The 22,748-nt window shown below is 40.7% G+C and overlaps 1 protein-coding gene across 1 annotated transcript; it reads left to right on the top strand.

Annotated features, from left to right (window-relative positions):
* Positions 1 to 2,483: 2,483 nt before the first annotated feature.
* On the top strand, positions 2,484 to 22,536 carry ppfibp2a (PPFIA binding protein 2a). Its single transcript, XM_076110038.1, has 23 exons — positions 2,484 to 2,547; positions 3,435 to 3,682; positions 8,826 to 8,912; positions 9,777 to 9,890; positions 11,669 to 11,800; positions 13,555 to 13,839; positions 14,142 to 14,234; positions 15,428 to 15,539; positions 16,382 to 16,443; positions 17,080 to 17,158; positions 17,319 to 17,443; positions 17,537 to 17,604; positions 17,692 to 17,752; positions 17,970 to 18,108; positions 18,970 to 19,111; positions 19,675 to 19,803; positions 20,331 to 20,481; positions 20,721 to 20,832; positions 21,144 to 21,232; positions 21,333 to 21,455; positions 21,797 to 21,922; positions 22,031 to 22,219; positions 22,315 to 22,536. Exons 1-23 carry the CDS (start codon positions 2,484 to 2,486, stop codon positions 22,534 to 22,536), a joined length of 2,952 nt encoding a protein of 983 aa, XP_075966153.1.
* Positions 22,537 to 22,748: the final 212 nt, after the last annotated feature.

Raw genomic sequence — 22,748 nt, 5'->3', positions numbered from 1 at the left:
CAATTAGAATAGCATCAGTTTATTACAGTTTCTGAGCCTAATCTTTTTACTGTGAGGAACATTTAACTGGTTATGAAACAGTCTCAATGTTATACTGATGCCTCTATATGACCTACATTGTAAACAAGACCATCTGAGTGAATGTTTGCTATTTCTATAAACAGTAGTTTTTCTTAATACATGTCATTGGTGTCACCGGGTCGGACAAAATCATCTTCATGCTATAGAGACCAAGGTCTCCCAGTTGGTAAGTGTCACAATACACAGCAGGCCTACACATACAGGACTTTAGGTATGCTGTCATTTTCTGCTTTTACACCAAGCTTACAATTGGCTAATTATTTAAAACATTGTATCCAAATGGTAGGGTACAAACATGTTTCCTGGTCTATGTGACTCTATCTTCAGTCACATGACTTATATTTATTTTTTCTCTCTCTGTCCTGTCTCTGGATTTGGATGGCGGTACTTGCTTTTGACCAGGGGAGTGACCCTTTACAAACCACAAGGCAGGACTCTGACCTCCTGGTATCTAACATCTGGGCTCTGGGGAGTCAAAGACTTACAGGCACAGAAGTGTGAATGATAATAAAATAAGGCAGAATCCCACGGGAGTCCAGAAACTGGTGGTGGTGCGTGGTGAGGAAGGGAGTTGCTGCAATCCAATGATGCCGACTGGAGATGACGGGTGGAGGAGGGTCGCGTCCGATTTGAGCTGAAATGACAACTGACAGCAGCAGAGAAGAGAACATGTATTTAAGTTTGACAGCAACGATGTGATTGGCTTAAGGAAACTGCAGAATCTGGTTGGTTAATTTAAAGTGATCGCCCACAATCAGCTGATAGAGTAATCACAGGGAGAGAGAGAGACTGAGCGATTATGAATGAAAAGGGAGAGTAAAGAGAGTCTTCCTGACTGAACTTCCGCTTAAGCTTCATTTAAATGAATGCACATTCTAAATAAAGATCTGACACTTAGCTAAAACCTGTATTCAATATCCAGAGAAGGGAAAAATAACAACAGCTGTGCTTGCAGGGTTGCAAATAATCAAGAACAGATATCAAACTATCTACGAACTAATCTCTATACATTTTAGATCTCTGTATGGAAATATGTTTTTTCTTGCCTAGTGATGCACCCTGTTGGCCATACTGTTTATAACAGAACTCAGTTTATATATACCCAACACAGAAATGAGGTTAGATAAAAGTCAAGTCAATTTATATAGCCCAATATTCCACATATCAATAAATAGAAGGTTATGTGAAGGGGGTTGCTTCCTCAGTCAAACCAGTAGAGTAAATTACAAAAAAACTGTGTAATCTTAGTGGCAGTCGTGCAGTAACCCTCCAAAAGCAAATCGATGAACAAATACTGAAGTCATAACTGATTGATTCATGTTTTAAAATAACAAATGAATTAGCTGTATCTCTCCCATTGGTTTCACAATAAAATGGGTAGAAACAAATATGCATCCCTTTTAGTGTTGAAATAAAGTTTCTCTGTAGAGATTTGTAAGGTATTACAACAAAGTAACCTTAAATCTAAATGTAATATCATGCTATTTCCAACCAGATTACATGCAGGCAGAAACACATTTTTAGTTTGCAGAACTCGTGGACTTTTTTGCAGCTTTGGTACAATGCCATTTAAACCAACATGGACCAAAGCTAAATGAAAGGCAGATTAACTTGTCTTTATACAAACTAATAATAATGACACATTACATTATTGGCTTTTATCGCTACAGATGAATGTTCCCTTCAGGTGACAGGTGATCCCCGTCCCAAGGAAAGCTTCACATCACTCTGTCACTGCCTTGTCCTCCTGATGCTGTCTCACAACAGAGTAACAATACAACTTGGTGCGACTCAGCTGCTGCTTTTTTCCAGCTTCACTGTGCATTGCTTGTCATTACGAAGTGTGTCCTCTGTCATCAATGTCAATCAAATACGAGTTACTGTGGTCCAATGTCCTGATGTGACCTCTGTTGCTCAAAACTGTTGGTTTTAAGCTAAACATATAGTAATCATCACTTGCACCATTTTCTTATTGTTTGCACTAACTGGTCAAAATTCATTCCCGAATGTAGCTTCTGTGGAGTGAAAGTGGATACGAATAAACAATGACCACTCAAAGAAACAAAGAAGTAATCTATCCTAAATATGAGCTTTGGCCTCATGTGGATAACAGTGCTGACAATGGGTATAGGCTCTGGTCACAAAATGAGAGGGGAGTTGAAACCCAAAAGCCACATTCAGGAGGTTATTTACTTGGAAGTTACTCAGATGTCAGGACAGCTGTTCTAGCCGTGCTGTAAACGGATCTAAGTGTTACAAGAAAGGGGAGTAGACTGCAACTCTCTGTGTTTCTGTTGAAGATCTCAAACTCTTGGTGATTTCACCAGCTAACGCTCTCTTCGTCACTCTTCTTCGTACCAGTGAATCAGGACCTCTTAGTGCTGCTTTAAAAGTTTGTTGCCATGGCGTCAAATGCCAGCCACATGTTGGAAGCTGCCTTGGAGCAAATGGATGACATTATTGCTGGTAAGATTTTCTGTTTCACTATCAGACCTTCAATAGACTGCCCAGTTTGTAAATTGCAGGCCTTCATAAAACCGGCTACACAAAAGAAAAAAAAAATCGTAGGATTTTTAAATTGTCAAGGATAAGCTACAAACGAGAGCTAGAAAAGAGTTAGTAAAGCATTTTGCTGAGGATGAGGGATTAATTGTTTCCATTGGAGACGTTTGACTAAAGAAGAAGAAAGCAAGGTTTTGATACTTGATGTATTCCTCTCTAAATGTAATGTGTTTGTATTTTTATTGCTTGTCCTTGGGCTTGTAAATCTCACTGTGCACTTGCCGTACAAGTTACTTCCCTTCTGTATTTTCTAGCAGAGGTGGTACATTTGAGTCAGAGCTGCTTGTCCCAACCTCAGCAGTGTGTTGGTGTTTTTGCACAGAGTCAGAAGACAACGTTCTATTAATAGAGGTGACAGTCCAACCATTAGCACACTTTAACGACAAAAATCACAGATGACTAAGAATCACACGCTGTCAACTGAAATTACCTGCGTTACCTGCGAAATTGTCCTGTCTCCATTACTGTAACTTTGATTTGACTTCAGACAGCATATATGAAAAGTTATTTCTGCAACTTAGACATGATGATTACAGTAACCTTCAAGTTGAACCTCTAATTTGTGGACTTTAGAACCCACAGTATACAGCCATTTGATGTTATTTGAATCCAGTGAGCTACATTGGAGCACAACAGCAACCTCAAGAGGCCATTTCAGAGACTGTCCTTACTTTACTGCATTCACCTCTGAATCAGTTGTATACGCAGTACTGATACCCAAGAAATGAAGATGCTGTAATCACATTTTCTCAGTTACTTTTCCATTGATTTCCTGTTGTTCTTTCCTCTAGGCAAAATGGGTCAGGGGCTGTTCAGTGCTCTAATTCAGTGCGGTGGCCAGGACTGCAAAGCATCAGAGTGTACCTCACAGTTGACCCCTGCCCCACTCAAGGACCCGGCCATCAGGGCTCTTCAGCTGACAGAGGCCCTCAGGGCAGTGCTGGAGGGGCAGGCGAGTGAGGAAGAACAGGACTCTCTCAGGAAACAAGTCTCCACTGATACAGCACACGTTATACTAAAATGGCTGGAGAGAGATGAGGTGAGTGCTGTTTCACTCACATCTAAAGGCCCTCAACACTTAAACATCGAATGACACCAGACCACAACACCATTATATAACACCCAGTGTGCAAATCCAACATCCAATCTGAAATATCTAAATTCCAATTAAGGACAAAGGGTAGAGAATTTTGCAAAGGCATATACTATACAGCCTGTACATTCTACTACAACATTGGTCCATGGGTTTTATTAGTTGTGTGATATGGTGGTCTTTGATCCTGGTCATTAACTTCTGGAGGGCTTTTTCATGTCTGCTAAGAAGTAGTGAGCTGGAAGCATGCGGATTTATTGCAAACTGCACCGGTAATGAGATCCAGAGCTCCTGTTTAAAGTACAGCGGTTGCTCCCCCTTTCAATCCCTTATTATCTTCATTCTTATACCCCTGCACTACTCCTCTCCCCCCTTGTCTGCAACAATTGTTTGATCTTCTGGTCCAGGTTACTTAAATTTGATATTGTCAACTTAACACTCACATTCCCTTTCAGTCTCCTCCATTGCCTCCTCCTCCCCTTCTGCTTCGACTTTGCTTTTTGCTCTGCACCACATCTGACGAGCATGTGCTGCAGAAAGTTTCCTCTCCCCTGTGCCCCTTTAGGAAGCCCCACGGAATTAACTCGACCGAGAGGTACTTCAGACGGAGCGAGACAGACGGACAGAGAGAGGTATGGGAGAAAGAAAGGGAGGACAGAAAAGATGAGAGGTCATGAGGTGCAGCACAAATGCAGCAGAAATGCTGAAGCTGTTTGAGTGTGCCTACGAGAGAAAGCAAAAGGGGGAGTTAGAAAGAGGTAAAAAAAAAAGAGGAAGTACAGCCAACTGGCATAGTTTAAGTTATTCGCCTCAGCTCTGAAAGTCTCAGGCAGCCTGGACTCCAAACCACACGGACTAAGGTCCTCTCTGCTCTCTCTACAACTGCAATATGGAGGGTCTGTAGGAGAGTTGGATTAAGGAAGATCAAGAGCGCAGAACAGTTAAGAGCCATTATTTCGTCCCACTCTGGATTTTGGTATCTGTTTGTCTTCCTTGATGCTTTATAGCAGTGGCTCAATTTTGTTGGTAACATTAAGAACCAGACCTACAGTACAATGGGCCTGCAGGATGGAGTGTGATATTGACTTCTACAAACATTTTGCCTGGCTTAGGAAGGTAAGACATTCTTGCATGTCTGTTCCTCATGTCTTTATTCTGAAAGTTTGCACAAAGGATCTTGGTTGTTAATTGTGGTCTTGCAGTGCAGTGTACAACATAATTATAGTTGCAGTGGTATCATATGATATTGGAGGAGGACGTGCCTAGATTGTGAGTTGAGGAGGTGTGCTGCAAAATATGCAACACATGCACTCTTATATGCTAGCTCCTTCAGGACAAGAGAGATATAATGTAAGAAATGAAGCAGTTTACAATACCAGCTATTTATGTGAGTATATGGGTCACCATATGGATTGTTCAATGCACAACAAGTCTGCCAAACTGGTTATAAGGCTGAAGTGTTTGAGGTGAAAGATAAATGGATATGCGTGTCAGCTGAGATCATTTCCTTTGGACAGCACATACCATCTTGCTACCATTAAGAGGGCATTAGTCCTCACTGCCTCCATTAGTTTATAATTATTTTTGAATGTTAAATCCATAGAGGAAGCATTTTCATGCATGTACTTGTCAATCATTATTATGTACAATTTTGAGCTTTTGGCTCATGATGTATTGAAGTCATGTCAGCAATTACTTGATAATCTACACAGACAAAATAGTCAATTCCTTCCCCTAAACCACAAGTACGACTTATCTTTATAAATTATGAGGAAAAATAGAAATACCTTTAATATGTAGTGCAGTACAATGCAGTGGCCCTGTATTTATTTCTTCTTCATCTCAGTTCAATCTCATCAAAAACTCAAAACAAGTTGAGTCAAAGTAACACCTCTGCGACAGGGTCAAAAACTATTACAATTGTGAAGTTTCACGAAGGATCAGTGCTGCTTGTTTGACATTAACCTCACTGGATAGTAGGGCTATCTTCAACGAATACATTCTTAGTCGACTAACACTCTTACGATTTTGTCAACTTAGCGATAAGTTGATTTATTCAACAGATCTGTAAAACTGTGAGAGTGTCTCTGCAAATAATCCTGCAAAATACTTTAAATATTGTGTTTACCAGAGATGTGCTCATGCTTATCTTGGAAATAAGTAATTCAGCATGAAAAAAAGCATCTCAGTCGACTAAGACCTAAACAACCAATTAGTCAACTAATCGACCAGGAGGGGGCATCCCTACACGTTACTGTATTAGTTTAGTTCTGTACTATAGTCCAAGTTGTGAAGCACTTGTGTTGCCCAAGATCTTTGGAGATTATGTAGAGTATTTAAGAAGCTTGGATTTACGCCTGCAGTTAGGTTGAGGAGCTGGATCTAGGTTTGGATTTTTTAAAAGTTGGCTGAAAAACAGATTAAAAATAAATAAATGAAGCACACAGGAAGCTGCTCACAATTCACAAAACTGCCAAATACTGAACAAAGAAAAATATCAAGGGGACAAGAGGAGATACTGTGCAGGATACAAATATAATCTTTTTCAGTCCACTAGATGGTGCTGAGTTGTTTTCTGGTGAGGTCAGCAAAGGTCCCGGGTCAGCGTAATTGGTAGGAAGTTGGTCAAAACAAAGATATCTGGCCTCACAACGGGGTTAAATCTGCCAACAGTAGCCAGGCTCATGGGGAGAGTGCAGCGCATAACTGTCTCTTTGCCCTTGACGTCCACGCATCGCAAGTTATACTGAGTTATATAACTCTTATATCCTACTTATATAAGTTATAGTTCATATACTGAGTCCACACGTTTGCATTTAGTTAAGTTGGACTATGTAGTAATACAAACAGTTCAGTTTGTCAGGTTCATGCAACATTTATGACATTGTTGGTCAGTCTGTCTGCTTGACAATCCTATTTTGCTGCAATAAAAATGATTGAAGTGAGATGAACAGACTGAAAACTTTATCTTATTAGATAAAACATGTTGACACAGTTTTCCTTTGGGGACATAATTTGAAGTTGAAAAAAGTAATAAATCGCAATATAGGCCTAATTTATCGCAATACTCAGAATATCGCAGTATCGTGATAATATCGCAGTATCGTGATAATATCGTATCGTGACCCAAGTATCGTGATAATATCGTATCGCGGGACCTCTGGTGATTCCCACCCCTATTAAATATGTGAACCTGTGTTTACGTAATTATGTTTCCATCATACAATTTCACTCTTGCATTAACTTAAACTGTCAATAGTCAAAGTACCATTCCACAATTCAGAGTGAACAGTGAAGGTTTGAATCTGAGCACTGACTATAACAACCAGCTATTATCACAACACATATACACAAAATAAGCACAGAAAACTGCTCAAAAATCAATAATATAAATCAACAAACATCGATGATACAATTACAAGCATACTACTTAATTAAACAACAAACAATCACGTGGTGAGCAGAGTGTGTGTGTTTGTGTGTGTAGGAGGGTGAGGAGAGAGAAAAAGAGAGAGCAAGATGGCGGACGTAGTCACGTAAGTGATTGTGCCATGCAAGACTTAACGATGGCGGAGGAGAGAGGAAAGAGAGAGGGGGAGCAAGATGGCGGACGTAGTGGTTACGTCACGCGAGACTTGACAATGGCGCTTGACAATGGCGCTTACATGCCACTGGGTATGAAAAAATGTGTGTGAGTGTGTGCACGTGTGTGTGTGAGAAATCACTCAAAACAAGGCAGATTCTCACCACAGAAGTAAAATACCTGCCCGACTGGCCCGACTCAGATTCGGCAGCCTCCACGCTGGTCCTTTAACTAATATAGTACAGTTTACCAACTTTACTCGAGGTGGCTGATCTAAACACAACACTATTACAGCTGCGTGGAACAACACTATTACCACAGCAAGAAACACAACAGTTATGTTACACAGCACGTAAAATACTGAATAACACGTAAATAGTACAGTTGACTTAAAACAGAACAAACAAGGTCACAAACACACTATGACCGATCTCTACCCAGACAAAAGCCTCTTACTTGAGATTGCTTTATAGTGGTGGATGTGTTTCTTTGGACTTGTTGGCCATGCTGTGGAGGCGGGTTCAACAGCAAGCTGGTTCTGGTCTGGCTGCGAAAACAACGAATGTTGACTTGAAGAATCCGGGAATTCCGTGATCTTCCCTCTGTCGGTTAAAGTGGCGGAGCACGGGACAAGTTATCCGTTTCTCTTTCAGGGTCCAAGAACTGTCTGTTCTAGAGAAGTTAGGACTATTACTTAGTCTATTCACCTCATTTTAGCAACGTGAGTCGCATTGACGGCGCATAGTGAAGGTATGGGCTGATGTTTATAGTCTCATTGACGTCATGGCAGTGTCACAGGGACTCCCTGTGGTTCCTGTGGGGCCCATCCAATGATGCACCAGTGTGTTGGTTTAAACCAAATACTCACACTTTGGGCTTGGCACCCTTTAAAACCGGTTCTGGCTTTTATTTTCACATGTAGGCCTTTGTCTTTTTTCCACCCACATGGTGAAGTCATGACAACACTTAAAGTATGCATACTGCAAGTATACTGCTAAAACACATGTATTCAGTTTTCTGATGCAAAGAGTATACTGTATTGAAAGCTTAATGGTATTTTTAAATGATTTCAGACCACTTGCTGGCTCATGATGATTGATGCTGGTCTACTAATGTTTCCATGGTTGTGGTTGAAAGCCTGGATTTTGGAGAAATTTGAGCCCATTTGGTTGCACTTTGCTTCCCTTGCACTGATGGCTCTGAAATATCCCTGATTGCATAGGCAGTTCTGAGCTCAGCCTTCATCCAACACTTTTTTTTACCACTGATCAGCCAGTGTAAAATGTTGGACACAATGTTAAATGCTGGATTAGGACCTGTAAACCTCTTACAGACTTTTCCACACATGATCCATTGACACAACAATGTTTGAGACTGAGAGGTATGTGTGTACGTGCACCTCTGTGTACATGTCTGAGACTGCAACCTCATTTAAGAAAAACAAATCCAACTGTTCTATATTAACAGTGTACTTACTGAACTTAATAGCTGATTGTTATTCTCAAGGTAAACCTACATTCATCTGGCAATAGTGAGTCCTACCAGGAGCGGTTATCACGTCTGGAGGGAGACAAAGAGTCACTAATTCTTCAGGTGAGATGTATCACTCCTAACGTTCAAAATACAAAACAATACAATATCTGTCTGTGTTTTTTATATGTATTTTAAAACTTTAACCTAAAACATGTCAGTACATTTGTTTATAAAGGTGAATCAATTCCATTGTGTGTGAGCCTGCTCAAATAAAAGAGGACCTATGACTCCACACTGTCAGTGGAAACTGATTTTTAACAGTGCACATATCACATAGCGGTGTTACAGGAGAGGGACAAGGAAAGAAAGGGCAAAGGTAGATCAGAGTATTATGTTGTAAATGTTGCGCAACTGCTGTATCTCTTTTGCATATGTGAAGCAACAGTTATAAAGCTGGGGTTGGTGCTCTTGCGACACTAGAATGTCTTGTTTTGTGTGATGTCTTTGTCTGCATATGTGTGTGTAGTTATGAGGACTGCTGAACAAGTGCTTTTCTCAGACAGGTTGAGGCTAGCATCACCATGTGCTGTAGCGTGTAGGTGTGTGTGAGAGCAGGTGCCCTGTTTGTTTGTTTGGCCTCACATAAAACATTCCTTTGGAAAAGCTGCTCCACTTGGCTGGTCTGACCGGCCTTTTAGCATGGGATCAGCTATTGTGTGGCCTCTGCAGATTTACATTTAACATGTGTTCTGCTGACATGTTTGCACTGTTTGAATGAAAATAGCTGATATCAATATGTACCGTAAGAAACTGCAGTAAAAGAGAAAATCTGAGGCCTTAAGAATATTGCTAGGCCTGGGCTGCAATTATGTGATCATAAGGTGAACCTAAATGATTGCAAAACTGTTTTATGGTAAAGTTTTGGTGAAAAGAAAGTTAATTCATCTCTACTTACTTGCTTTCCAAACACACAAATACACACAGGTGAGTCTGCTGACAGACCAGGTGAAAGCTCAGTGGGCCAAGATCAGCGATCTACAGAGTTCTCTGGTGGAGCATCAGCACAAACTCAACTCCACAGAGGAGATGCTACAGCAGGTACATGGACAACATCTTGTGTAAACACATCTTCCCCTGGACTTTCTAAATACCAAATGTTTGATGTATTACTTGACTAAAATGAGGAAAGTCTAACTTCCATCAGGAGACATCCTGGGATTTTATATCAATATTGTTCCTACATTTAATGAGATGTGACAGGGTCCGGGACTGTCCATCTATCTTTTAAATATGACTCTTCCGCAGATCCAATCTTTTCTCATAAGCTGTAGAATGTAACTCAGGATGAGTTTGGCTTCCTGGAACAAATTCCTTGCTCAGATTCTAGTGTATCTGCTGCCTTGACAACCAAAATATTTAGGACGCTCAGACTCATTCCACTGCCGTGTCTCAGAGTGCTTTTCTAGTTTATGCAGGGCCAGACTAGTCCATCTGGGCAGGTGATTACAGCACCATTAGCCACACCCCCAACGTGTAGCCACCAAGACCTTCCCTACTCTCACACACAGAGAGAGAGAGAGAGAGAGAGAGAGAGAGAGGAGAGAGAGAGAGAGAGAGAGAGAGAGAGAGAGAGAGAGAGAGAGGACAACAGAGGAAAGGAGGGAGGGACAACAGCTTAAAAAGTTGGAGAGATGGGAGGGAGAAATAATAGGGGTGGTGCTCCTTTAAGAGTTAAAAGTGTGTGAGTGTGTGCTTGTGTGCAACTTTCAGTTGTTTGCATTTGACTTGAAACCTACTACAGAGATGTTACTAAACACTCCGAGGGACACTGAATTGAATGGATGTATGAAAGGCACTTGAAACTATTGCATCTATGAAGGAAATACACTTACTCTTCCTTTGCTACAGGCGGACACTGGAGTAAGATGAACCAGGTATTACAAAGAATCAGTTTATCTCACTCTTATAATACTGTTTTTGTAAAATTTTCATTCAAAGTAGATCATTTCAACATATTCTGAACAATTTTATGAGGGCCAGGAATGTGTCTATTAACTATCTGATGAGTTGTGAACCAATGCTCAATGTCTACTTCTAGGTTGAGTGCTGTATATGTGCAGTGTATCAAAGGGCAGCTAGGGTTGGTTTCTTGGAAACATGGTCATTATGAGGCTTTGGGAATGAGCCGTAAATCTCTTTCTGGTGACAAAGCTCAAATATTTTCCTTTCCATGTGTACACTCTAGAAGAAGCCCAGATATTTTCCAAAGCCAGAGTTTCAAATGGATGTATCCATATGTAGTGTTTGCCTGCCTCTGATGCTCATTTCTGGACTCTAAGTGATTTAACACCTGCTTGACATCAACCAAATTAGTAATACATCTGCCTGCATAGCCTGGCTTAACTCTCAAGGCTGACACCCATTTAGGACAGATAGTCACAGAACTGTATAGCAGACTCTCCCTCAGCACCAGGTTTGACTGGCAGCAGTTCACAGGGACAGGAAAATGCACCTGTCAAAGTTATTTTAGTGTTCTTTCTATGAATGTTTTGCATGCTTTTGGTATCTTTCTCTCTCACTCTCTCCCCCTCTGCTGTGTACTTTGAGTGAGCTGTGAAATAGGCATTATAAATAGTGGTCATGGGTTGTGTATATTTAGCCACTCAAACAGCGTCTGAAACCAGTGGGTTTGTCTGAGGGGTCTGTCATTTCAGATCTGGAAGCGTGCTTCATACTTAATGTTGCCTTTGTTCAGTAAGTACTGAGCGTTGTGTATCATTGAAGTGATTATGTATTAATGTATGTATCTGTATATATATATATATATATGTCTGTTTGTGTTGCCTCATGCTCTTGCTGCATGTTGTTGACGACAGGAGCTCCTGCACAGGACGTCACTGGAGAACCAGAAACTGACTCTTTTGGGGGAGGTGTCCTACCTGAAACTAAAGCTGGCAGACATGGAAGGAAAGCAGGGCCATGGGGCTGAAAGGCAACACAAAGCAGAGGTAGGGCTTTTCACAGAGTCAAGTATGCCTATTCCTTGTGATATTTTGTTTTTAATATACAGTACAGTACAGTTCAGTCTGTAGGTATTTAGTAGCAAAGTTTCCACGATAAATAATTTCATTCTTATGAACATCTTGCAATTAAACTTCATATTCTTTACTATGTAAATGTGAATGGCTCATATCTAAATGACCTTACAGTTTGTTTAATTGAGGACTGTTTGAAAAGAGGAATTAGTGAAGCTAAGATCTCCCAGGAACTTCTGTTTTACTTCAGTCTTTGGAAATGTGAGCCTAACTCTGCCAGGAATGGAGAGGGTACACACAAAAATATGCCTTGTGTTCTGATGGATTGAACCTTAAAGTCAGCGGCTGATTTTATGGAAGATCATAAACGCTTTCTGGACAGATGGAAGGGAATATTCACCCAAAACCTGGCTCTGTTGTTGCTGAGCAAAGTCCACAGGAAAAAAGTCTCCAAGGGGTTACATTTTTTGTCGGTTTAAACTGAATCATGTATTTGCTTAAGACCGATGTGTTAAGTTACCAGCAGACATCCTGAGCATTTAGTGACCATATGAACTGGAGAAAATGGAAGCAGGAAAAGCAGCGCTACTACCAGACAGGATGCTGTATGTAGTTACTTTCAAAACACTGACGCTCAAAGAGCTTTTGTGTCCTCATGTTAAAAGAGTTCCTGCATAGCAGAGCTGGCATGATGGATGGCTGGCCAAATATGAGTGGGTGTAGGCTTTAGTGTTGGTGGAGGGTAATGGTTGACTTGGCCATCCTGAAAGTAAAGAAACTGGCAGCATGTTCCCAAAAACATTTGACATAATTGAAGTGTATGAAAAAAAATATTTATTTAATTATGCTTGAGCATTTATAGGGATTTGATTTGTATTTCTAAGCAGAAAATAACAGCATACTGTAGATGTGTTTGAGGACATTGGAGTCGACTTAGTAGACTGCTTTCATCACGTGCACAAACTCAGCTTTACCTACAACAGCTGTTTGGACTTAAGGAGAATAGGAAAGAAATCTGCTTTGAACACTTCCCACGTGCTGCCTCTACTACACAAACATATCCACACATATGCATGTTCGTACCATTTGCTAGAACACAAGTGCACAACATGTGGAAGCCTCCTTGCAGTGGAGCCAGTAAGCTCACAGTTAAATTTAGCCATGCAGGCTGTCCATATCATCTGTCATATCCGCTCTACCGGACCCCAAGTGAGACTTCCTCTGTCCACAGTCCGGGCATAGCTTGGCCGCTGTTTACACTCTTTCAGAACGAACATGGGCACGGAAGACCTCTAAAAGATGGCAAACCCACGCACCGTCTTGTACTTTATCAATGCACACTACCCACTACTCATTTGATAACCTGGATATGTTGGAATATGGCACAGCATTATGCATAACAATAATACAAGTATATAGCAGAAAGTTGTGGTTCATGAACAGATACAAAATAATATGTGTTCATCTAGACCAGATGAGTCTAACTGGGCCAGTAGACACAATGGGGCAGTTCGTTTATGGAGAACAGCCAAAGATTTGTGTTTCCAATACTAGCTCACTAGCATATTTATGCATTCAGGCTCAAAACCAAATCCACACTTTCTCAGGATTGTATTCACAAACAAGCATAGACATATACACTGACTCTGTATTATTTCCTCTACTCTCTCTTAACATGTTCTACATGTTCTAACATGTTAATTCTTTCCCCCCACTGCATCTGTCAGACTGTCGTGAATTTCATTAGTGAGCTGCAGGAGCAGATGTGTAGGTTTCAGAAGGAGATCAATAGCAAGATCCAGGAGAAAAAGGCTTTGGAGTTGGAGATCCCAGCTGACAGCAGCTCTCCGGTGGCGCGCCCCACTGAGTCCACTAAGGGCGAGGCCTCAAACCCCTGGCCGTCCTGTGGCAGAACCTCAGAGGAGGTTCCAGAAGGGCCTGATGGGAACACACACAGCCTGGAAGAGGGTAGCTCAGATGCAAATCAGCAGGACGACTGTGGAGAAGAAAGTGTAGGCACAGCCTGCCTGCATGACTTCTAATATTGTGTGGAGCATGGCTTGTCTCACTTTAGTGTGTGTTCATAGCTTCAGATGCAAATGAAGGAAGGACTCACTAAATATCCTCAGCAGCGCCAAATGTCACTTTGTAACTTGTTTGATCTGTTTGGAAAAACAGTTATGCATCAGTGTGTGACACTAATAGGTGCATTTCATGTACAATTTAATATTGTGTGTTATGAAAGACAATGTGCAGATGTATTAACATCACCTGAATTTAAACTAGCTAAATGTTCTCAAACATTCTGTTTTAGGGCTTAATTAAAGAGCTCAGGATTCTCAAGGACAAAGTGGAGCACCTGGAGGACCAAAAGTTACAGTACGAGGAAAAACTCAAAGCAACAAAGGTAAAAGAGAGTTCGGATTTAGATGTCTGATACATCAGTGCCCACATTCCACTGCTAACTCTCAACTCAACTTTCCTAAATGTTGTCCAATCCAATGTTCCAGCCAGTTAAGTGAGTCATTCGGTTTTGCACGGACACCTATGTTTTCTTAAGAAGTCTATTTTACCTTCTATTTTAAAGCCCTATATAAATAGATTTAATGATGGCTTAGTCCATTTTTCACATGGCATTAACCTCTTAGACTTTTGTGAGCATTTGTTTTTGTCACTTTTTGACTTATTTTATGATAAAATCACACATCTGTTTTTTCCTTTTGGTACAATATCTGTCCCCAGTCTGTGTATTAGGATACATTTCATTGTGATGCTCTACCTGCTCACTCAAAAATTAGTTCGATTTTACTACTTCATTCATAATTCATCCAAGTGTTGCCTGATCGACCTATAGTCACAACATTTTCATAATGTTTAAAGGTTGGACGGATCCACATACCTCAATCATTTTTTAAGTTCTCTAAGGAGGTCTGCCTGGTTTGATGCGCTGTGTATCTGTGCATCTGCAGTTCTTTCTTTTTTTGTTTTTAAATTTTAATCAAATATCCTGGCATCCCTCCATCAACTGGATGTTTACCAAGATTTGCAAAATGAGTAAATAATACATTTTACAGAATGTGTTATTCTCAGTCTGGAGCTTCGGTTACTGATAGCGGACTGTTCTTTTTTTAATCCAACTGGAAACAATCCTAATGCACCCTAGAATATTGGCATAATATCAGATTATGTATTGTACTCTAACTTTTAAATACATGTTTTAAAGAAATATAAGAGGGTTATAATTTGGTATATGAAGCAAAAAGTGTATTTTCCACCTTTCACTTTCCTCTACACAACACACAGACAGAACACACATACTTCAGGATGAACTCCAGATAGTAGTGGCCTAATATTAGGCTCCCTGAAATTCAGAGATTAAACATTTCAGTGCTTTCTTGTCGGTACTTGGTGAAAGAGGACTATATTTTACAACATTGGAGTTTCAATTGGGAATTAAAAACAGGCACTAAGATGCATGTAAATGTTTTGCTTTTTAAACTAGCTTTTAGCTGTGCGTGTTTAAACAGATGTGTTGGCACATATAGTGCACAGAAAGACATGTCCTTTCTGCTAAGATTCCTCAATCTGTGACACTCACAGGCAGAGATCATCAGCCTTCAGCAGCTTCTGCTCAGTAAGAACGCGGAGATCGAGAGCTTGCACACACAGCTGCTGGCCAGACCTTCTCAATCCCCAGAGAGCCCGGAAAGAGGTAAGCAAAGCACCCGGCCTCAAGCCCTCGACCAACCACAGCCTCTCACTCTCACAGCATTAGCCAGCCTGATAGGTGACATAGTTAATGACTCCTTTTTGCATTCATTAACTTGCAGTAACAACAGTTGGAAAAGTCTGTCTTAGCATTTAATAATCTGTCTCATCACGGGTCTCTGTCTCTCTCTCTCAGAGGAGATGTACAGGAAGAGGCTAAACACCAAACGTAAGCCTGAACAGTGCTTAATGAAAATCATTTTAAACCCACGGGCCATGTCTATCTTTGATCTTTTATCTATTTCCTTTCTCCAGACATGTCTTATTTCATTATCTTTTGTTTCCTTCTGCTCAGGGGGGCACCTTTGACAATCACAAACTGGTTTCCAAAATTGATGCACTCTCTCTCTTCCCTTTGGCCTTTTCATTGTCTTTATGGATTCCTGAGAGCATACAGTCTTGTTTGTTCTTAATTTTAATAGATAGACACATCTCTGGGTACTTGCTTAGTATAATCACTGTCATTCACCAGTAATACTGCCTGTGTGCCTGTAGTAGTTACATAGGAAGTGTCTGTGGACTGTGCGCCCAAATATGTAAGAGCTGACATGGCTCAAGCTATGATTGGTAGATTAAAAACAGGCTTGTATCTAAAAATACATGGTTTGGATGGCACTCTGGTGAGGAATACATCTACAACATGCTAGAATGTATTTTTGCTTTTCCTTTCTTTCTAAATAGCCATATGCCACAATATGTCTACAGAAAATACTAATGTATATGACATGAGCAGCTGCCTGTACAGATTAATAATAATCAGTGTGGGGTTTCTTTCTAAACATTTAGATCAGGAGCTGCAGAGGCTTAGGAGTGGAATGAAATCACTGGTAGCTGCCAATGATGAAAAGGTAAGTTATTACCACTGATATGGAAACCTATCCTTTCTCTTTCTGGTCAACAGCTGTAAGTGATTATGTAGTATAGAGCAGTGTGTGCGTTGTCATTCATTTACTACAGTGTAAATGGATGTATACTTACTGGCCTGTATATAGAAGTGCTATCATCACGCATTTTAAAAGGTTAGATGGTAACTGTTTGTCATTTCTCAAAGGCGCCGCCCTCCATCCATTTATAGTACAGAGGGGCTTTTGTATTCTCCCTCCCAGAGAATCTTGGACTCCTTAAAGATTCACAGACGAGGGCCTACATGTGGCACACTACTGAGGACACACACGTACACACACCCCAAGGCGAGCCATTTCAGGCAAAGCCACACTTAAGTAGGCCTCGATCTGCCAAGCCTAATTTTGGAGTGAGCTGCATTAAGAGAACCATGACAAAACCAGACATGGGCACCACTTCAAAAAACACAAACTGCACGCAGCTGGTTACCACAACTCAGATTTCCAGCCAGTCAATCCCCTCCCTATCCACTACTTTGACGTAAAGGCCATATGCTGAAATAGGGACGTTTGTGTGGCCATATATGTGTTTCCTAACCTTAGATAAACATCTTAAATGGGTTTCCTCTCTGTTTTCTTCAGGACCGACGAATTGAAGAGCTCACTTTGCTCCTGAATCAGTGCAAGCAATTCAGAGAGGTCACTCACACAGCAAGGCAAGGTAATCAGCTTGTTCACTCCTTTACTCTTCCTTTGTGGCGTTTTTATTTTGTTAGCATCCACGTTGGAGCCTAATGAAAGCCATATCTCTTGCCTCCTAAAAGGGAACATATGCCACCACCTGCGTTTGAGAGAAACATTTCTTTTCTTTGTTACTGTAGCTCCACCTGCTGTCCGTTCATTGTCAAATGGCAGGACTCCGTCGAGCAGCAGTGAGGAAGAAGAGAATGTGCTGATGAAGAATATTGACTCTGCCAGTGCAAAATCTGTGGATGTAAAGTCTGAAGTGGGTATAAACTATTACAGCTACTAGTTAAGTTAAAGTATTTTGTTCACATGAACATGGTTTTGAATTATTTATGATTTTTACCCATCACAGGTTTCCACAAGCAGCTCTTCCTCCCAACAAACATCTATTTCTTCAGCCCAAAGGGACAGCGATTACAGGTAGCGAGGCAGCTTTTCCTCAGTGGACGACTCTCCAATATCTCTTAGTTGTATTTTACTCAGATCATTGTGTTTCTATCTACTCAGAACAGAACCGCAGACTTTATCAAGCAGCATGAATGACCTAACAAAAGGACCTTTACAAAAGGTATTTTGTAATCATCATACAAATGTCATATGCCAGTCATTTGTCAATTTTCTTTTAAAGCATGTAATCAACCCTCGTGCTTTTAATCCTTGATTTTTCTACATTATATACTAAGCTACTGTTACTGTCTATTACATGATTGATGCATGAGATGATTTGATTTTGTACATATATTAACAGTTATTGTATTTTCTGTATCTGTGTGTGGTTTATCCAGAGTGGTCTGGATGAGCCTAGAAGTCAGATGCTGCCTGTGAATTCCTCTCTGTCAGAGCAGAATGTGAGCGGAGACAGCAGCAGCGAAATCCAGAGTCAAAAGTCTCCAGATGGGAGCGAAGATGGAGACTCCAGCCAAAGTAAATCCAGATATATTAAATCAGTCCATACATGATGATGGATAGTGTGCAGTAATCATCCCTAATGTAGGATTTTTCTGTGTAATAGTCGCAAGGCCAGTAATTCCCATGAGCAGGGGCAGTATTCATATTTGGAACAAACCACTCTCCTTTGAGCAGACAACCACTGCACCTTTGATCACATCTAATTGCAGAGGCTCCTGTCAGAGCAGATGGATTATGGGATGGATTTTCTTACCAAACACACCCTCTCTCTTGCTCTGATTGACCACATTCATACCAGCTCCACCCTTCCTCAGCTTTACTGACCAGTTTTAACTTGAGCCCCACCCTGACTTCTCCCTGCTGCGTTCTGCTGCAGAGTGCTGACTGATCACAGCACATATAATAAAGATTACACCTTGTAAAATTTAGCTTAAACCCCATTAACCAATGAATTATTTGCCAAACTCAATGATCTGCAACCTGTGCTCCCTCCCCTGAATAGAGCACTGTGGCAAGGCAGACTGCCACACTTGTGCTACTTGGCTCTTACGGTTCTGTTTGGTATGCAAAGAGATACAAAAGCAAACCTCTATTAATGCATTCTACTCAGTCATCATCATCATCATCATCATCATCATTATCATCATCATTATCATCATCATCCAGATTTTGTATTTAATTTAGGGAAACTATAAATGTAGACATTCTGATGTTTTCCCATCATTGAAAAGTTAATTACAGTGAGGCTATGTCTGCTCTAATTATCACAAGTAAGCTGCAATTTTTAACTAATGCACCTATAAGCTGTTGAATAGCCCTCCATAGTTCTACAATTTGAATTGTATCTAACTGACTGGTTTTTGTAACCTCTTGCAGGAAAGTTTGAGAAAGTTGATGACAGCACTTCAGGCGATAATTCCCCTGTTCATTCTGGAGCAAACAAACAGCCTGGCCAACGAGCTGTGGGCTCACCAGAATACATGAAGAATAACAGGAGCTTTAAGAAACTCTGGGGAAAGTGAGTGTGGAAAATACATTGATAGAACAACAACATGCCAACACATATGATCACCAAGTACTAGAGAATAAAGGGCAACCAAACATTAAATAGACCTAAATAAATGATATGTATAAATATGTACTGTGAGGCTGAATAGCATATGTTTTATATAGAATGTATTAAATTGTGTATAAATAATATTTCTCTCTAGTAAGAGAGAAATATTAAGAGAGATATTTTCATAAAGAAATAATTTGTGCATATATTAAACGATCCTTCTCCTACTGCACTTGCTCTACTATCACACTCACTAAGTAAACACTATAAAATTACTGAAATTACACAATTACACAAAACTGTCAGATATTGAGTACCTAATAAATGATTACCGTCATTGACTTTCAGTGTTAAAAGACTGCAGTAACTGTTTCCATTATCACCTTTATCCGACCGTAAATCTTCACAGTACTTTGTTATATTTATCAACAATGAAGTGAACATGTACTGATTGTGCCAAACAGAATATCATTTTACTTTGAAAATGAAAGTAGTTTCTAGCATGTTAACCCTCACCCATACAGACTTCGAAGAACCCAGTCTGGAGGGCTGCAGGCAGTGGATCCAGATGTCAGTCAGTTTAGAAGAGGGGGACTTCGTTCGACAGCAGGACCCAGACTGACCAGGACCCCCGAATCGTATGACTCTTCACGGTAAAGCATAGTAGTACTGTAGGCTACTCCTGTTGTAAGTGTTTAAGGGTTTGTATCAGCCAGGTCACCATTATAATATTCTCTTTTAAAGCTTATCAATACAATATTAAGAACATAAATAAAGCAGCAAAAACAATACTTTACTTTGCTATGAAAAGATATAGTGGAGAAATGTCAACCTGAGCAGACAATGAAGTTGCTCTTCCTCTGTGTGTGCAAAACCAGTTCAGCCGCGCACGCCGTTTCACTGTTAGCACTGTTAGCTGTGAGCCGCAGGCTCAGCCTTCTTCCATGTTGAGCTTCATGTGGAGGCACGAGATATATTCTGGATTTTGTATTTAGCACCCATCAAATGATCTGGCTTTGCTCTCCTGCCTTCACCATTTCCTAGAAGAGGCTTGAGGGCTTGTCTTAGCAGAACAAAATCTGTCATAAATGTTGATGTGATTTATATATCAAGATAGCCATTTTAAATGATTGCATTACATTTATAAACGTATTACATGATTTGTGTTTTTTTATTTTAGTGATATGAACGTTCCATTCAGCCAGTGGACCAAAGAGCAGGTCTGTGGCTGGCTAGAGGACTATGGACTGGGCCAGTATGTCAATCTTACCAGGCAGTGGGTTGAAAATGGACAGACGCTGCTGTCTGCCACACCTCAGGACTTTGAGAAGGTCAGAGAATAAAGCAGGCAACTATTGGCACATAAAAGTAAACACTGTGAAAATATCTTGAATTTACAACTTTACACAGTATTTAAGTATTCAATCAGAATAAATACTCGATGCATCGGATATGTTGGAAACTTAAGAAGGTTTATCAGGCTAAATTAAACTGCATGATGTGTGGGTAAACCTCCAATTATTCCCCAATCATTAGTGTTATTGTAACAAACAGTCCTTTCTAACCTCAGGAAATGGGTATGAAGAATCCACTACACAGGAAGAAGCTGCAGCTCGCTCTAAAGGCATTCACCACTAAAGTTATAGAGAAATCGTCAGACCTGGACTACATCTGGGTCACCCGTAAGACTCTTTCTAAATGGAATATTATGAACGTTTCATGCTGCAGCTGCATGTTCTCATTTAAATCTCATCAACAAATACAGAGTGGGACTTCTCGTGCCACAAATCAAACAAAGACATGTAATGTGTGGGATGTAAATATATCAGAAAAATGCAAATATAGCCACTGCCAGAATTCAAAATCAGGAACTGCATCTTAACTGAACAGTTACAGTGAACATATTTTGACAGCTGACAGCTGATGAAACTTGATGAAGCATTCAATATTTTAGTGAGTGAAGTGAATAAATGTCTGATTTTCACCCGTTTAGGCTGGTTGGATGATATTGGTTTGCCTCAGTACAAAGACCACTTCCATGAGGCCCGAGTGGATGGTCGAATGATACAATACCTCACAGTGGTAAGACTTAAAATACATTAACTTGTCAGACATGTTTTAAAAACATGCTATGAATCTGCATACTTTTCATGAAGTTCACTGATGTTCCTTTGCTGTTCAGAATGACCTCTTGACTCTGAAGGTCACCAGTCAGCTTCATCATCTCAGTGTTAAATGTGCCATCCATGTCCTTCATGCCAACAAGTTCAACCCCAACTGTCTTCGACGTAGGCCAGGGGAAGAGGTAAGCCAAGATAGAAAAGCGTAATTAGAAGTTGAGATTGTGGATTGTGCCAGCGAGCGGTGTATGTAGCAGTTGTATCTGTTTTATGTTGTATGTTACATTTATTTTTGTAAATACTGCTCTTAGATGGTGAATAGGTGTCATCCCAACAGTTACCCACAAGATGGCGTCAGACATAATATGCTTTCATACGCAGCACATTGTTTCTTTCACACTGCTTGCCTTGAAAGCCCCCAGTGCTGTTAAAGCTTCATTCTGCCGACTTCTAATCAATTTTAAGGAAGGTGAGTCAACTGGTGAGTCAGATGGAAAACTTATATTTGGATTTTTAACTTCTTCAGAAACAGCCCTCTCCCTCAGAGGTGGTGCAGTGGTCTAACCATCGCGTTATGGAGTGGCTGAGAGCAGTCGATCTAGCCGAGTACGCTCCAAATCTACGGGGCAGCGGCGTTCATGGTGGGCTGATTGTAAGTGCAGCATTTTGAGCTTGTCAGCAGATTTTTCACACGTTTTCATGACAACCCTGTAAACCTAAATTTGTTGCTGTCATCTGCTGTCAAAAATCTCTTCAACAGATCCTGGAGCCTCGCTTCAGCTCAGAGACTTTGGCACTATTGTTAAATATTCCTCCACAGAAGACTTTGCTCCGCCGCCACCTCGCCACTGCCTTCTCTACCCTGGTGGGACACCAGGCCACGCAGGAGAAGCGAGAGTACGGCAATGCCACAGGCCATGTGCCCCTGACTACCACTGCTAAAGTAAAGGTAGGAGCACAATCGTAGAATCAAATGTTTAGTGGTTGAAGCAGCATTCATTGCAAATGATTTATTGACGGGTTAAACTTCTTTTGTGGTTTCAGCCAAAGAAGCTGGGCTTCACCCAATTCAGTCATCTCAGAAAGAGGAAACCTGATGAATCTGCGGACTATATCTGTCCAATAGACAGTGGAGCACTGACAGTGAATGGGGTTTCTCGCCTGCCCTCTGCAGCACTTAGGGGCCTTAGCCCCGCCTTGGACAGACAGGCTGTGAAGCGGGAGCAAGTGGGGATAAGAGCTCAGGCTAATGGCCCAAAACAATAATTTAGAATACAGCACACTCCCCTCATTCATGTGTTGAATTGCTGGATGGGCTGTAAAAATGCTGTGCTAAGCAGGTGATGTAAATTGTTGTTAATATATTTTTAACCAGGTGTTAAAGCAATATTCATCAAAGATGATGATGAATGGTGACATTGTGTGAAAGCTGCTCTCTGCATTCCGTATACAGCTGGATTCCAAAGCTTATATTTTTG

The sequence above is a fragment of the Anarhichas minor genome, unplaced genomic scaffold (genome assembly GCF_050575085.1).
Source record: "Anarhichas minor isolate MPS153535 unplaced genomic scaffold, ASM5057508v1 ptg000042l, whole genome shotgun sequence".
NCBI classification, from domain to species: domain Eukaryota; kingdom Metazoa; phylum Chordata; class Actinopteri; order Perciformes; family Anarhichadidae; genus Anarhichas; species Anarhichas minor.
This window is presented reverse-complemented; position numbering and strand designations above follow the sequence as displayed.